Genomic DNA, 16,364 nt, shown 5'->3' with positions numbered 1-16,364 from the left:
AGTACAAAGGTAGGTTATGAGCAAAGGCAGGGGAGTCAGACCAAATGGGGCCAATCTCCAGGCCTACCACATGCCAGTGAGTAGCCTCTGGCACATCAGTTAACATCTCTAACTCTCAGTTTCCTCATGTGTAAAAGTAAGCTATCTTTACCTACATTACAAGAATCAGGAAATGTCTGGTACATAGAAGTTCAATCAACACTAAAGAAAATATTGCCCCGGCTGGTGTGGCTCAGTGGACTGAATGCCAGCCTGTGAGCCAAAAGGACAGCCAGGGCACATGGCTGGGTTGCGGGCCAGGTCTGCAGTTGGGGGCTGTGTGACTCTCTCACACAATGATGTTTCTCTTCCTCTCTGTCTCTTTCCCTTCCCTTCTCTCTAAAAATAAATAAATAAAATCTTTCAAAAAATTAAAAAAAAAAGAAAACATAAAACAATAGGATACATAAGGAGGAAGAGATCTCTATAGCTGCCTCTTTCCTCCTAATATCCCAGCCCCTGGGTGAGATCACGTATATTTTCCTATGAATCAATGTAATAAATTTAACATCTCTTTCTGTGTTTCTAGGATTAATTCAGCTTTGTCCTACGCTTAAAGACCCCCATTATTTAAAAAGATTTGTAAGAGAGATTGCTTCTTTAGTCCCAGACAGCACCACTCAAGTGTGAAGACAGTGGGAGAGTGTGGTGTTCTTTGGAGTGAATGAGTCATACAGTATATGGAATAGCTCCCTGTCTCAGAGATTAAGATTCCTAGAGGAGAAAACACAACAGTTGATCCTTCCCAAAGTGGCACAAAATATAAATAATATACCCCTAGAAAGAACACGATGGAAACCACCAGGATTCTCACCAATTTGGAGGTCTCACTGTCAGACAATTGTTTGGAACCAACTTCGAGGCTGCCGTCTTCTTCACTACTAACAGGTTCAGTGCCACTCTCATCCTAGAAGACATTAAAAAGAAAATGGCAAAGATGTCATTCCTCACTCACAGCGACCTAAACTGTACCCACACTCAATCATAGTTTGTTTTATTACTGTAGTGGATATTGCTTTCTCTGCAGAAGCTGCTTCTATTTTCTTTCTTTCCAGTAGAAGGACATTTCTTTTTCCAGGTATATGCACCAGGAAAAGCTCATCCCCACTTCTGTTCCAAGAGGCCTGACTGCCTTAAGGTTAACGCCATTCTCTTTGCCAATGATTTTGTCAAGAATAGGTGTATGATCCAGTTATAGTCAATGAGACACCAAGAGAGGTTAGCTGGAGACTTCTGGAAAAGTCCTTTCTTGATCTTAAAAGAACCACGAGAAGTCCCAGTGCATCCCAAATAAACAAGAAAGCATGAAGCTCAAAATGTCACAGCCCGCCATCCCACAGCCACGAGGAAACCAGTTTTGGAATGAGGCTGACATTGTGAAAGATGACAAACATAGGGATGGAAGGGGCTGGTCCCCTGAGGGAAGAGACCTGAACCACGGGATCCAGCAGACCTGAAGCTCAGCCTTCTCCTCAGCAGTGTTCTAAGGAGAGCTAATAAGTTGACTTACTGTTTTGCCTAGTTACAGTTAGCTATTTGTTCCCTCCAGTCAAAACTTTCTGAGATATTTGTTTATTTTCTGTATAATGCAGAACTGTCTGAGATAAGAGACTGTATTTACCTTGATGATTTCTGAAATTCAAATACCTAAGCACCCTGCCTGGCACGTGGAAACAGTTGACAAATACTGGTTGAACCAATAAATGAACTGAGTGCTTATTTTCTTGATGATTCTTTCTGCAGAATCTTAAAAATATTTATTTAATATAAATGAGACATACGATAACAGTAAGACCCATTACAATTCCAAAACACATCAGGTATAGCTTCAATTGAATTATGACATTAAATGTTCGAGTTAATTAACTAGAAGTTTCTTTACCTTCTAAGGGCACATAAAGGAAAATAAGGATAATAAATTAAGTTTCTTGTATTTATCTAGATTTTTATTTTAAAACATCACCATTTTAGGATTACTACAAATTCAAATGGGATTATTTGTAGAATGGGAGACTGTATCTTGCAAAAGTAGTTTTGATTTTGGGAGATCCCACCTCACTTGTAATATAAATAAAAAATGCAAATTAAAGCAGTTATAGCATTCTTTTATCTATCAAATGGACATGAGAATAGAGAGAACATTCAGTATTAAGAGTAAACAGGAATTTTTATATACCATTAAAGGACTAAATTAGGGCAATCTTTTCATATATAATAGATATAGATATAGAAGCAGGGAAAATATCTGTAAGCATATAGAACAAATTTTTTTTAATTGCTTACTTCTGTGGAGTAGGATTAGGGATTAGGGAATTATGCATTAATTATTTCTATACTATTGATTACAGAAGAATTAGTGTGCATTATTGCATGTTTAAAAAATAGTAAAGGAGAGCTATGAGAAATAGCTATAAAAAAAAGTCCAAGAAAGAAAGTAGCATGGACATTAGAATTGGTTAGATCTGGTTTCAAATTTTAACTTTGCTACTTAGAATTATATGATTTTCTGCAAGTTACTTTTGAGTCTGAGTACTTGTTTTTAAGGTACAAAGAAAAATACCAAATTGAAAATACTACCCTATTAGGTTGCCTTGAAAGTTAATGTATAAACGTGTAAAAGTTCTATTAGCACAACGTCAGGTATGGTTGATGTTTTTTTCTAGCTTTTGTTGAGATAGGTTCCTAATTCATGCCGTTTCATGTGGTCTCCATAACAACCCTATATGAGTATGGAGAAGAAAGCATTTAAATAAATGAGAGGAATCTTTACTTTTTTATTTCTCAGCAATGCATTTTCTTGGCTTTAGAGAACGAATACTATAGTGGGGGAGAAAACAGCTGTCTGATGCTTCAACTCAGGAAATTTAAGAAAACATGGACAAAGTAGTCTAGGTTACAAATGGTCTATATATCCTTTAACATTTGAGTAAAAACAAAAGAGTGTACCCTTTACATCTACAAAGCTATGTCTCATATGCTATTTACTCAATAAATCTTTTCCTTCCTAGCTGAAAACACTTCTTCCTCTAACTCACCTAATATTTTACCTGAACTTACATCACGTGTCATTGTTTCATATTTACCTTAAATATGTGTGTACGGGATTGAACTCCCTGATGAGAATGAAAGATCCTGAACCCCAAATCTTCCTCATTCATTTCCTTTGTCTGACTCATTTTTAAATTTATCAAAGTTGTCTTGTTTCAAAGTCAATGTTCTTTTTAACTGTACCATGAGCCCTTTCTAAAGCTTTTCTTGTTTTTGGTTACCAGTTTAGTTTGGGATGGCTCCACAGAGGGGTTTAAAGTCAAAATATAGGTGGAGAGGAGAGTCAAGTAAAAAGGAAGTTGGTAGTGAGAAGTTAGCAATGAAGCATTTAGTTTCCTAGGAGAGTGAAAGTTTACAAAAGAGTTTTCAGGCTTTAATGAGGCACAGAACTAAACAATGTGGGTTCTGTTCAGAGAACAGAACGGCTCATACGGGTTAAGGAGCCTTCAAAATCCCCTGCTGACCATGGGCTTAGAAAACAGGAATCAATCAGAGATGGGAAGGGGAAAATAGGTCAGCAAGCATGGTTTCCAAAGCACAATTGTGTCATGGTGGTGTGAGAACCATCTGGCTGATGGATGGTGGCCCACTGAAACCCAAGATGATTAAGCTAATCCTTTTGGCTGTGTAATCCCTTCCTCTCTTGCTGATCTTCAAAACACCTGTCCAATGCTGCCTCTTCAGCCTAGGCTACTCAAGGAGAATGACCTTTCCCCATGAAGACCACGGCCAGTAGATTCCAGGGTGAATTATGCTTTATATATGAATGAGAAAGAAAAGAAAAGGCAAAGTTCATGATTATATATTTAACACAGCCTTTACCACAAAAAAAGAGAGAGGCAAGATTGATGAGTAATGCTATTCAATCCCCACTGAGAAGTCTCTTATAAATATTCAGGAAGTTTTAAACTCCCTCCCTTGGGTTCCTTTAAAATCTTCTACATTAAGTGATGATAAACTTTTATTTCTAATACTACCTTATTTTTTTCATACCCATTATTTGTCTATAGTTTTCTCCAGCTAGACAGTGAAAACCTTGACAGCAGGAATTTACATCTAACTTGAGAGTAGGCTATCAATAAAAGTTGAACTAGTTAAGGAAGTTTATGTGGGTTTGGAAAACACTTCTGATCAGAAAAATGTCCCACAGTGTTGTTCCCTACCTTCTTCCTTCATTTAACATGGCAAATAGTGTATTATAATATACAACCGTTTTCCTTTTAATTTGATTTAAGATTTGACTAAGCAAAATAAATTATAAAAACAAAGAAACCAGAAAAACCCCAGCAACTATAAATGTCTGCTATAATGGAAAATTCTTCTAAAAAAATGAAACAAATGTTAGTTTAAATTTTGTCACCCCCATATCTCCTAAATCGAATGCTCTCTTCAAAAAACCACAAAATGATGTATTAGTCTCATTGCCAGCCTAAATTCACAAATATTTCTTTCTGCAAAGTCATGTTTACTAGTTGCGACAAATTGAATTTCTTTCTTCTACCCTCAATCAGAAGCATACTTTCTAGGCTACTCAGAATTCCAGAAAGGCAGTGCACAATTAAGATAAAATGAAAATTATGCTAATGACACTTCCTGGATAATCAGCCTCTCCATTCTTTTTGAGGCTTGCTCCCTCTCACTTAGCATTCAGAAAAGCACAACTTCTGAGAAAAAGGAAAAATATAGTTTTTTGCTTCTATAAAGATATTCTGAAAGACCCACCCAGCCTATCTTGTCAAAGAATGGAATAAATATCGTGCAATTTGAGTATACTTGAGTCCTCAGTACCTCTTATGAGACACCACAGCAGTGGCTTCCTAATCGGGTTTCCCTCTTCAAGACATCTCTGACGTTGCTATTAGACTAATGTACCAAAAGCAGAGCCTTGATCAGGCCATTTCATTGTTCACATGCCTTCAACCGTTCTAAGTGCCTACCACATGAAATTCAAACCTTCTGAGATTTAAATTCAAGCCTCTTTCATTTGACCTCAATTTATTTTTCTAACCCCAACTTTTATTACTCCCTTCCACATGCCCTTATGCTCTTATTCCACATCCTTATTTTTCTTAGTCTGGGTTTTTATTTGTGCTACTCCCACATTCTTATCCAACGATGTTCATATTTTAAAACCCAATTTACCAATCAGAAATCACTCTTGTCCTACCAGGAAATACCATTCATCCTGGGAACTCCTCTTAAAGCTGTATTCCTTAGGACACCTTGTTTTAGTCAGTTACATGTCATGTCTGCCCTATAAGGCTCCAATTTCTTTGAGGGTAGAGACTGTCTGCAATTAATCTTTGTATGTGCTACAAAGTAGATATTTGGTCAACAGTAGCAGAATAAATTGAATCAATAAGAGGTATTCAACACTGATATGAAGCATCAAGGATGTAGCAAAAAGCCTTAATATGGGTCCTGCCATTCAATTACCCACAAATATTTATTAAGCAAGTACTAATGTGCCAGGCACTGAGGATTTAATGATCAAGGAGACAAAAAGCTTAACCCTCCAAAAGCATACAGTTCAGTATGGTGCTTACAATCCTACATTCTTAAAACATCAAGAAAATAATAGAAGTACAAGAAACAGAACTTTGATGTACCCATTTAGAAAGGGGTCTTTTTCTATAAGGCCCAGATGATATCACACAAAGGACAAAGCACAACTTTCATCTTTTAAAGGAATCCTGAGTATTGTTTAACTGTGAAGGGAGTAAAGTCTACTGAAGGGAATGATGTGGGATGAAGTTGGTCGTGCGAACAGCATCTCACATTTGAGCACATTTCAGGTGCTATGTTTATTACTCTCTATACATTATTTTACTTTTGAGTCATGGAAAACTTGGAGGAGGTGTCCAAAAAAGCAATTCTTCAAGGAACTAGTGGTTGAGAATTAATAAAGAAGAACTAGGAAGACAACCAGGTAGAAGAAATAGTAGAAACAAAGAAACAGGGTGGGAAAACCAGTTTTAATGGGAACAGAAAGCTTATGAGTGAAGATCGTGAAGGTAAACACAAAGCCTAATTCTAACCCTGAAATGAAGATTTGGTCTGACAGGCAAGAAGGAGGCATTAAAGGCATTTGAACAAGAGGACAAACATAGTAAGTATGGTCAGAAGAGAGATCCTGTGTTTTATGTAAATTTTGAAAAAGGAAGCTCCTGGAGTCTGGGAGTTCTGTTAGAGGGCTGTAATAATGTCAGTATAATCACAGCTAATATGAACTCCTACTGTGTGCTAAGAATAATGCTAAAATTTTTATAATCATTATTAAATTCTTCTAACAAATTCACTGAATTTATTATTATTAGCAAACTCCTTTTAAATGTGAGGAAATGCAAGCTTATGGAGCATAACTGGCTCAAGTTCATCCATCCGACTTTCAAGCTTATGTTATCAATTACTGTGTCATGCAGCTGTCCCAACAACATTACAATCACAAAAGTACAGGACTAGGAATGCCAATAACCCCTTGTATATATACATAGCTGTACATGTTTTAAAACACTTTTACCTACATTTAGTACTTGATCCTCATAATTACCTGTTGACACAGGCAGGAAAAGCTATTAATCTGGTTTTACAGAAAAAAGCAGACTTTGAGATGTAATATACCTCTACTAAGGTCATATGCCCAACAGGTTACTGGTAGAGCTAAAACAAGAACCCACATCTCCAGCTGCCTTGTTCAATGTTCTATTAGCACTCTTGTTCACTGTACCAGCATGCAAATGCACACAGTGATTTTTCTGCCACACCCTTGGTGTCTAGAACAGTGCCTGACACATCATAAGAGCTCAACAAATATCTGCTCAATAAACAAATGAATATAAGATCCCATTAATATTTAATAAAAGTACTATTCAACTATGCTGAATTATTATTGGCAGGTCCAAACTAATAATGATATGGCTGTACTTTATCTACCTGTTTAGGATTTGGCTAGCTCTCTCAGCAATATGTCAGATATAAATTATGCTTAAATACTCACTAGAAAATGCTTCGAAGGAAAACGCGTAATGAGAGAGGCCACACGGTTGAATGAGAAAGAATGAGGAAGTGGTCAGGGGACCAGAGTACACCTACATGCTTCATATATCAGCCATGAAATGGGTAACACTCATCTGTGGTGGCAGTTATTGGAGGGCAGCTTCCAGAGGTTAAAAAAAAACTCTCTTTATCCCATAACTCATTGTGATGTTGCAAAGGAAGCATCACACAGCATATCCCTTCAGAGGAAAGGACTCATGATTTATTTATATATTAGGTGCCTAATGTGACTTATTTTTGAAAATGAAACACAAATAATGGCATACTCAAATTTGATTTAAATACTGTGATTAGTCTCTTATAACTTAAGACTGGCATTATTTATACTTCACACATATCATTAGTCTTTTTCATTTAAAAGTAAAATCAGCCTTCTAAATTTTCAGAATATAATAAATTTATTGTGTATGACACCAAATTACTTTTCTGACTTATTACTGCTTCTGTTATGTATAAGTAAAATTTTGGTGGTTAGCACAATTTAAAAAATGAAAAATGAAAACAGAAGGTAATATTGTTTAATATACTTAAAAACTGAGTTAAATATACTTAAATATTTGAATAAATAGTTTACATTTAATGAGCATTTACTTTGTGCCATGCGCTGTACTGAATGCTTTACATACATTACTTCCTTTACTCTTTATAAGTCTACAAAGGTTTGGCAGAAACAACTCCAGGTATAGATACGGAAGCTAATGCTGAATAACACACCTGCCTCTGGGTATATGGGTATGCTATTTAGTCTCTCTACATCCCAGTCTCTTCTTCTGAAAAGTGGAAATGAGTATACTGTCTCCAAGAGGTCTGGTTATAAGTGGGACATGGGACAACACACCTAAGATAGTGCTTAACACAGTAGACACTATATTCAGTCATTCCTTTGTAAGTTTCTGCCCTTTCAGCAAGAGGCAGCAGAAACTACTTGGCTGGGTTTTCACTAGAGAAGATGTGCAGCTGACATCAGAAGTCATTCCCGACACTTCCAGTCAAGATGGAAGAGTAGGTAAACCTTGCCCACCTCCTCACACAACCAGCTCTATATAATCAACATTATAACTAGACTATAGCACAATTATTATTCAGAACCACCAGAAATAGAGCTGAATTGAAGTCCTACAGCCACGGAATTAAAAAAGAAACCACACTGAGACTGGTAAGAGGGGCAATGATGCAGAACAGGATGGTCCCACACCCACATGTGACAGATAAAAATCAGGAGGGATTATCTCAGGAGTGAGAGGATCCAGCCCCACATCAGGTCCTCCAGGACAGGGATTGAGTGCCAGGAAAATAAGTCTCCATAACTTCTGGCTGTAAAAATCAGTGGAGATTGAAGCTGTGAAAGACAGAAACTTCTGGAGTTCCAAGAAGTTCCTCTTTAAGCACCTGCACATGGGCTTACTTGGACTCACTCCCTCTGAGCTCCAGGGCTGGGCCAACAGCTTGAAAGGCACCAGAGGCATACAGGGAGAAACTGAAGCATCTGGCACCAGGGGGAAGCTGGGGGCAGCTGGGGACAGTTTCTCCCAGACAAAAGTGCTGGCAGTGGCCATTGTTCGTTTTCTTAGCCCTCCTCACACAGGGCCAGCAAGCAGGCACCATATCTGTGACTCTATCAACCTCGCTAATACTGTGCCTCACCCTAGTGATTCCCTGAGGATCTACCATACCCAATTTTCAGGCCCACCCAAGCTGTTTCCAATGGCTTTTCCATACTAATGGTTTGTCTTGGCTCATGCTTCAGATTTTCCTAAATTCTCTCAAATATGAAACATCTTGCTTCAGTGAGACTTGTACCTCTCACTAAGTGGGCCCAGGCCTAGCACTAGAAGTAGCTGGCCTTGGTTCACATCTTGGCCTTACTTGGGCACCTCTAAGCCCAGCACAAGTACCAAATATCTGAAGATCACTTTTTTTTAAAGATTTAATTTATTTACTTTTGGAGTGAGGGGAAGGGAGCGAGAGAGAGAGAGGGAGAGAAACATCAATGTGTGGTTGCCTCTCATGTGCCCTCTACTAGGGACCTGGCCGGCAACCCAGGCATGTGCCCTGATTGGGAATTGAACCAGCAACCCTTTGGTTCATAGGCCTGAACTCAATCCACTGAGACACACCAGTTGGAGCTGAAGACCACTTTGTAGCTTATGCTTGGTGGCCCTGGATAGATCAGTCAGTGGCTGACTTTGGCCTGTATCTCCTAGGAGGCTCCAGACCCTGTGCACCTAGCAGACAGCTACAGACAACATTGGAGCACCACCACACAACTACGTCCATAAGCAACACACTCAAGGAGCAGAATTGATGGGCACCAGGGTCCTGTTGAGGTAAGTCCTGCTTTGTGGAGTCAGCTCCTACTAAGCTGATCCTTCACAGTGATCTGAGGTTGTTGGTCAGTGATCAGCCCTTGTGGCTGATGATCCTGGGTGAATCCCTCCCATTGACCTAATAAAAGCAATCCAGACTAAACTATAATGGGAGGGTATACATAGCCTACACAGTGGACACACCTTGAATACCCAGGTTAGGTGATAGGGGAGGTCATACCACTGGACCCTACAGGATGTATACTACATTAAGCCACTCCACCAAGCCAGGGAGTCATAGCAGCTCTACATAATACATACAAACATATACAAGGAGGCTGCCAAAACGAGGAGACAAAGAAACATGGTCCAAACGAAAGAAGAGAACAAAAACAAAAAAAGTACTAAACAAAATGGAGACAAACAATGTATTAGATGCAGAGTTCAAAAGTGGTATAAGGATGCTCAATGAACTTAGGGAAAGAGTAGATGAACTCAGAGAGAACTTCAACAACATAAAAAAGGACATGGAAATGATACAAAAGAACCAGTTAGAAATGAAGGATACACTAACTGAAATGAAGAACAATTTATAGGGAATCAACAGTAGAGTGGATGAAGCCAAGAATCAAATCAGAGATTTAGAATATAAGGGAGCAAAAAACACCGAAACAGAACAGCAAGAAGAAAAAATAATTTTAAAAAAAGTAGGGTAGTGTAAGGAGCTTCTGGCATAACTTCAATGCTCAACATTTGTGTCATGGGGGGTGTCAGCAGGAGAAGAGAGAGAGCAAGAAATTGGAAATCTATTTGAAAAAATAATGAAAGAAAACTCCCCTAACTTGGCGAAGGAAATATACATACAAGTCCAGGAAGTGCAGAGAGTCCCAAGCAAGAGGAACCCAAAGAGGCCCACACCAAGACATATCATAGTTAAAATGCCAAAGGTTAAAGACAAAGAGAGAATTTTAAAAACAGCAAGAGAAAAGCAGTTAGTCACCTACAAGGGCGCTCCCATAAGACTGTCAGTGGATTTCTCAAAGGAAACTTTGCAGGCTAGAAGGGATTGGTAAGAAACATTCAAAGTGATGAAAAGCAAGGACCTACAGCCAAGATTCCCCTACCCAGCAAAGCTATCATTTATAATTGAAGGACAGGTAAAGAGCTTCCAAGACAAGAACAAGCTAAAGAAGTTGATCACCACCAAACCAGTATTACCTGAAATGTTAAAGGGTCTTCTTTAAGAAGAAGATAAAAAATATGAAGAATAAAATGGCAATAAATATATATCTATCAATAATTGAATCTAAAAAACAAAATAAATGAACAAGCAGAACAGACACAGAATCTGAGATACAGAGAATGTTTGATGGTTGCCTGATGGGATGGGGGTTGGGGGAGCTCAAAAAAAAAGGTGAAGGGATTAGGAAGTACAAATTTGTTGTTACAGAATAGCTATGGGATATAAAGTACAACATAGGGAATACACTAGCAGAAGACTATATATGCATGACCCATGGATGTGGACAACAGTGTGGGGACTGCCTGAGGGAGTGGGGGGTTCTAGGTGGGGAAGGGCAAAGTGGGAAAAACTGGGACAACTGTAATAACATAAACAATAAAATATAATTTAAATGAAAAAGGAAGTCATTCCTGACAGAAAGAAAACAAAGGAAACAAAACAGAAACCAGAAAACAGTACTCTCTAACTAAATGCTGACACCAACAGTATACATTTGCCCACTCTAAGACAGAAAAGCTGGATCTCACAGAAGTTTTATAATTTAATGAAAGGCTAGTTTTCTTGGTCATTATAAAGGTACTTTTCTTTTACATGGAGAAAAAATATGGACGATGAAAAATTCATTCCCAAGGGGATGATATTTTGATGGGAACATTCATAACTAATAATACTATAGAAAAAAACTTCCTATAATATCAACCCTAGCCTTCCAAATAATTTTATGTGACATAGCACAAGCACAAAACACTTAGTAATTAAGTACTAACATTTATTGGGTAGCTACCATGCGCTGGCACAAGATACTCATACATGCACACACCTTATTTAATCTTAACCCTATAGAGGCAGGAACTTCATATTGTTATCTCCTTGCAGGTAAGTGAGCATAGAAGAGGTTACTATAACCACCTAAGGTCACATGTCTAGTGTATGCTTGTACTAGAATTTGGATTGAAGTAGTATGGCTCTGGGATTCCTCATTTCCACCACTATGAGAACTGCTTTCCTTAGTTCTTAATTAAAATGAAAATAGCCAGTACCGGCAAAACTGTGGCTAAATTTCTATTGGTAGAGAGTCAATATCTATCATAATCTTTTCAGATAGAAATTGGTCAATACAGATTAAAATTTTAAATTTGTATTGCTCTGAATCAGCAATTGTACATTGGGGAAATCCATGTTATAGTAATAAAAGCACCATATGACTGATACATGCATGCATGTGCACCTTGTGCCAATGTTTATTTTGGTATCTTTACTGGAAAAACATTGGAATGTCATCAGAATATCTGTCAGTTGGAAAAAGATTGTAATAGAGCATATAGATATATGATCACTATATTAAGCAAAAAAGCAAGTTTTCTCTTTTTAATGTACAGAATCTATTTCAGAAGGATGTATAATATGCACCTTAAACTTATCTAAAACAAACCTCTTAATTTTTGCTTTTCTTTTAAAGACCAGCATTGTTCAACAGACTGTAGTAAATGGCATTATATCCACAAATTTAGGTTTATCCATGATTCTCTATTTCCCCTCAGCTTCCACATTTAAACAAGCAAGACTGATCTGACATCCAAAACAACAAGAATCAGCTCACTTTTCTTTGCTTCCAATACCTAAACCTCATCCAACCTCAATTAGATCACACCGGGCTTCTGCCTTCTGCCATAACACTTTTACCTTCCTACAGTCCATTCTCTACATAGTAAAATGTACATCAGCTTACTTCACTCCCCTGTTAAAAACCTTCCAGTGGCTTCTACTGCACATATATGCTCCCAGACACATTCCTCAAACAAATCCAGCTCATCAGTTGAGAGCTACTTTTGTCCCCTCTGCAGAGAAAGCCCTGTCTCCTTATTTTTGCATGTCTGCATCCTCATCATTTTGATCTTAAGTTTCCCCTTGTCTAAGAGGTCTTCCCTATGACCAACCAAAGTAGATGCAAGCTACATCCCTTAATTTAATTATCTGCAAGGCACCAACTGCTATTGGTAGTTAGTTCTCTTAGTTTATTTATTTGTTAGTTAATTTTGTCATTAGAATGTAACTGAACCTGTCAGGGAACCTTATCTGTTTTATTCATACGTGTATCTTAATACCCAATAGTGCCTGTACACAAAACATGCATTCACTGAATACTTGTTGAATAAAAAAATGTGGATTATATAATTGAATATTTGCTAACAGAGATACTATTCATATGTAATTGTTCATTTTTTTGGTATAGAAGTAAGGGAAAAAGTATGGAGAGATACTAAACACTAAATATTAACTTCCTTAGGGAGGTGGGAAAAGGAAAATCAACTTTTTTCATAATTAATCTGCATCTGATTAATTATAAGTGTACATTTCTTTTGAAATTAAAGAAATAATTCAATGAATAAAATAATAAAGAGAATGTAATATTCCCTTGGCTGGGAATATTATAGGGCTATCATAGAGCTGATTATAGAGCTATCTATCTCTAGAAGCAGATCATTATGATAGCAATCTTCTTGTATTAGTAATTTCCCTATCAATAATTAAAAGTAATTATTTAAAGATAGCTGCAATCACAGGTATTAAATTGCTTTAAAATCTTAAAGAAATAGGTGCGATTCATTATTTAAAAAATAATTTTCCAATAAACTCTGAAATGTCCATTTAGGACAAGTTTTATGTCTAGAAAAAACCTTAAAGAACTTTGAGGAAGGCGATACACATATGATTAAGTTCAAATGTGTTTAACATTGTTTTTATATTATTTTGTAATCATACTTCAACTACTATTACTTTAGTTAGGGAAATTCCCTAGCTAATAAATCTATGGGGTTGGAATATGAGATACTCAAAATCAAAAAGCTAGATTTGGAAAAAATAATGATGACAAATATGCCTAATATATTCACCAGAAGCTAATTAGGAGTCACCTTACCTCAATAAAAGATGGAGAACTTGATGGTAATGGGAAGGGAGTAACAGCCATCTGATTGACTGCATCTTCATTTCTGTGGGTGTTAAAATAGGTAGAATCAGTACATGACAAGTAAATGACAAGTTCCTGGCTCAAATTAGAATCATTTCCTCAGTTCTCAGTTGAAAATGCACACTCAGCTCTACAGAATTAAAAATACATATAGCATGCAAAATAGATGTATTACTCAAGGGAGACTGAGATACAATTATTAGTGACAAAGAGTGATGATGCTAGGAGCTGGCCAAATCCTGCTTAGTAAGTCAGGTGCTGCAGAGGATAATTTTGGAAAGTCATCAACTCTTTCCGCACTGAGAAGTATAAATTTTTCAAACGGGTATGTGTAACCTGTAGGCCCCACTAATGTTTAGAGCATTTTGTTCTTTGAATGGGAAAGATTCCCCACCTCCTTACTTGGCTTCTAACTTTGTGTGCCAAATGAAGGATGGTGGGAGGTATACGACAGTCCCCACACGGTGGACTCTGTGAGGAGGAGTGATGGATGGGGAAAGCAGAGATCCAGTCAGGCAATGCTTCGTGGGCTAGATTAATTCTACTCCTCATCATGCTAATGGGAGCAGAAGAGGTGGGAGCTGAATGTTCATCACCAGCATGACAGGCACAGAACAACTCCTGGAATACCAGTTCTGATTATTTGGGCTTATTTCCACTACCTTATTTATTAGCAAATGGTAGATAGTGGTTCTGTGGGCGATTTATCCTTTACTCTTCAATCACAATGCACAACCAAAATAATTATCTCAAGATTTATGTTAAGTCTGACTTGAAGCCTTGAAAGGGGCATCCAACCTTTTGGTGTCTCTGGGACACACTGGAAGAAGAAGAGCTGTCTTGGGCCACACATGAAATACACAAACACTAACAAAAACTGATGAACAAAAAAAAAGTTTTAAGTAAATTTATGATTTTGTGTTGGGCCACATTCATAGCCATCCTGGGCCTCATCTGACCCGCAGGTTGTGGGTTGGACACCCCTGCTAAGTTTCACAATATAAACAAAGCACCAAAAATTGCTTCTTACTGGTATGTAAAGACAGCTCACAGATCTCTCAATATGACCAGATTATATAGGATAACCACTACTTGACTTAGAAGCACACTCAAAATCCCACCCATATTATTTTTTATTTCTCACCAATTAGAAAAAGATCCATTGGTCCACATCATTCCTGCTTTGGGGTTTTAATCATATCACAGCCTTTACCCAAAATGCCTTTCTTTATTTAATTTATGTCCCACCCATCCTTCTCCTCCAGTGTGAGTTCCATAACCTCAACCAGGTGAATTATTTCCTTAAGTTCAAAGACTGTCTATGTATCGATGTCTTCCAAGTTCACATAGTTAGCCCAGGTGTTTTTCTGAGCTTACAATCTGCATGTCCCACTTTACATCTCCACTAGCTGTCCTACAAGCATCTTCAATAAAATAGAGCTCTTTATCCCACTCAGTCCCCCTAGGGTTACAGAGTCAATTTCTTCTCCACCTGTGCAAATGTCAACAGTATCTGTCCCTCTGTTCAGCCAAGAACCTGAGAGCCATTCCTGAAACCTTTCACACCTCAATTGTATATCTAATCCATGCTGTACAGGTGCAACCAATCCCTGTTAATAAAAACATGTAGCTATAGACCTTTCCCCCTCTGAAGTAGCTGTGTCCCAACTTGTTGCCATTGATTTTTTTTGGAAATGGTTTTAGAAATTTCCAAGTTGTCCTTGAATTGCCTAACTACGGACATTAACAGTGTCTCCTTTTTCTATCGTGTAGAAAACTTTGACTTAATCTTCTTCCAGATATAGGGGGATACCTGCCTGTTTTTTCAAAGTGTATATTTACTGCTGTTACTATTTGATTAGCATATATTAATATTAAATAAAAAACCTGACTTCTAAAAAACAAAATCTTGTTGATTCTACCTTCAGAACATATCTTGAATCTCTGCAGTTCTTTCTCTCCTATCCTTGTGCAAGACATCAGTGTGTCTCATCAGTAATAACAAAAGAGCATACTAGCTGGTCTCCCTACTTATGCTCTTCATCCTGTCTCCCGTCTGTTCTTCACCTAGCAAAGTTATTGTGGTTCTAAATCACAAATCTGATTAGATTTCTATCCCCTGTTTTAAATCTTCCTATGACTTCTTAGTGCACTTAGGGTCAAGTCCAGAACTGCCGGGAAGGCTGTCCCACCTTGAGCAGTCTGAGCCTCCTCCTGTCCTCTCTTCTCCCTGCTTGCTGTGTTCCTCTCCTGCTACACTGGCTTTCTTTCCATTTCTCACCTGAGCCAAGCTCCACTCACCTCAGGGCCTTCTCTCGTTCTCTTTTCTTCTTCTCTGCATGCTCGTTGCCCAAATCCTTTGTCTGATTTATTCTTATTTCTCCTTTATAGCTCACCATAAATGTCATTTTCTGAAACAAGCCTTCTAGGATCTCCATTATATGCATGTTTCTAACACCCTACTCAATAATCATAGATCTGTTTCTTTCATAATTTACCTAACTGACTTGTATGAATGCTTGCTTTAAATCCATGTTCCCCTCACCAGGTAAGCACTCCAAGGACAAGATTCATGTCCTTCCTACTGTCTATTATATCATCCAAGGCGAACACAGTGTCAGGCAAATAGTGTGTACTTAACATAGCTATTTTTTTTAATGTAATAACCTCTCACTTCAACAAGAAGACAGAGGTAGGAGTT

General features: G+C 37.8%; 1 protein-coding gene across 6 annotated transcripts in view; it reads right to left on the bottom strand.

The window, feature by feature from the left end:
* The window catches only part of PATJ (PATJ crumbs cell polarity complex component), a 331,922-nt gene that overhangs the window by 87,411 nt on the left and 228,147 nt on the right, over nucleotides 1-16,364 (bottom strand). For all 6 annotated transcript variants that reach the window (XM_036026193.1, XM_036026198.1, XM_036026197.1 and 3 more), the window contains 2 exons: nucleotides 13,613-13,685; nucleotides 854-946 (listed from right to left, as the gene is read on the bottom strand). In XM_036026193.1, coding sequence (XP_035882086.1) covers nucleotides 854-946; nucleotides 13,613-13,685 — 166 coding nt within the window. The remainder of the gene's footprint in view (nucleotides 1-853; nucleotides 947-13,612; nucleotides 13,686-16,364) is intronic.

This window comes from Phyllostomus discolor, chromosome 5 (assembly GCF_004126475.2).
Source record: "Phyllostomus discolor isolate MPI-MPIP mPhyDis1 chromosome 5, mPhyDis1.pri.v3, whole genome shotgun sequence".
NCBI classification, from domain to species: Eukaryota; Metazoa; Chordata; class Mammalia; order Chiroptera; family Phyllostomidae; genus Phyllostomus; species Phyllostomus discolor.
This window is presented reverse-complemented; position numbering and strand designations above follow the sequence as displayed.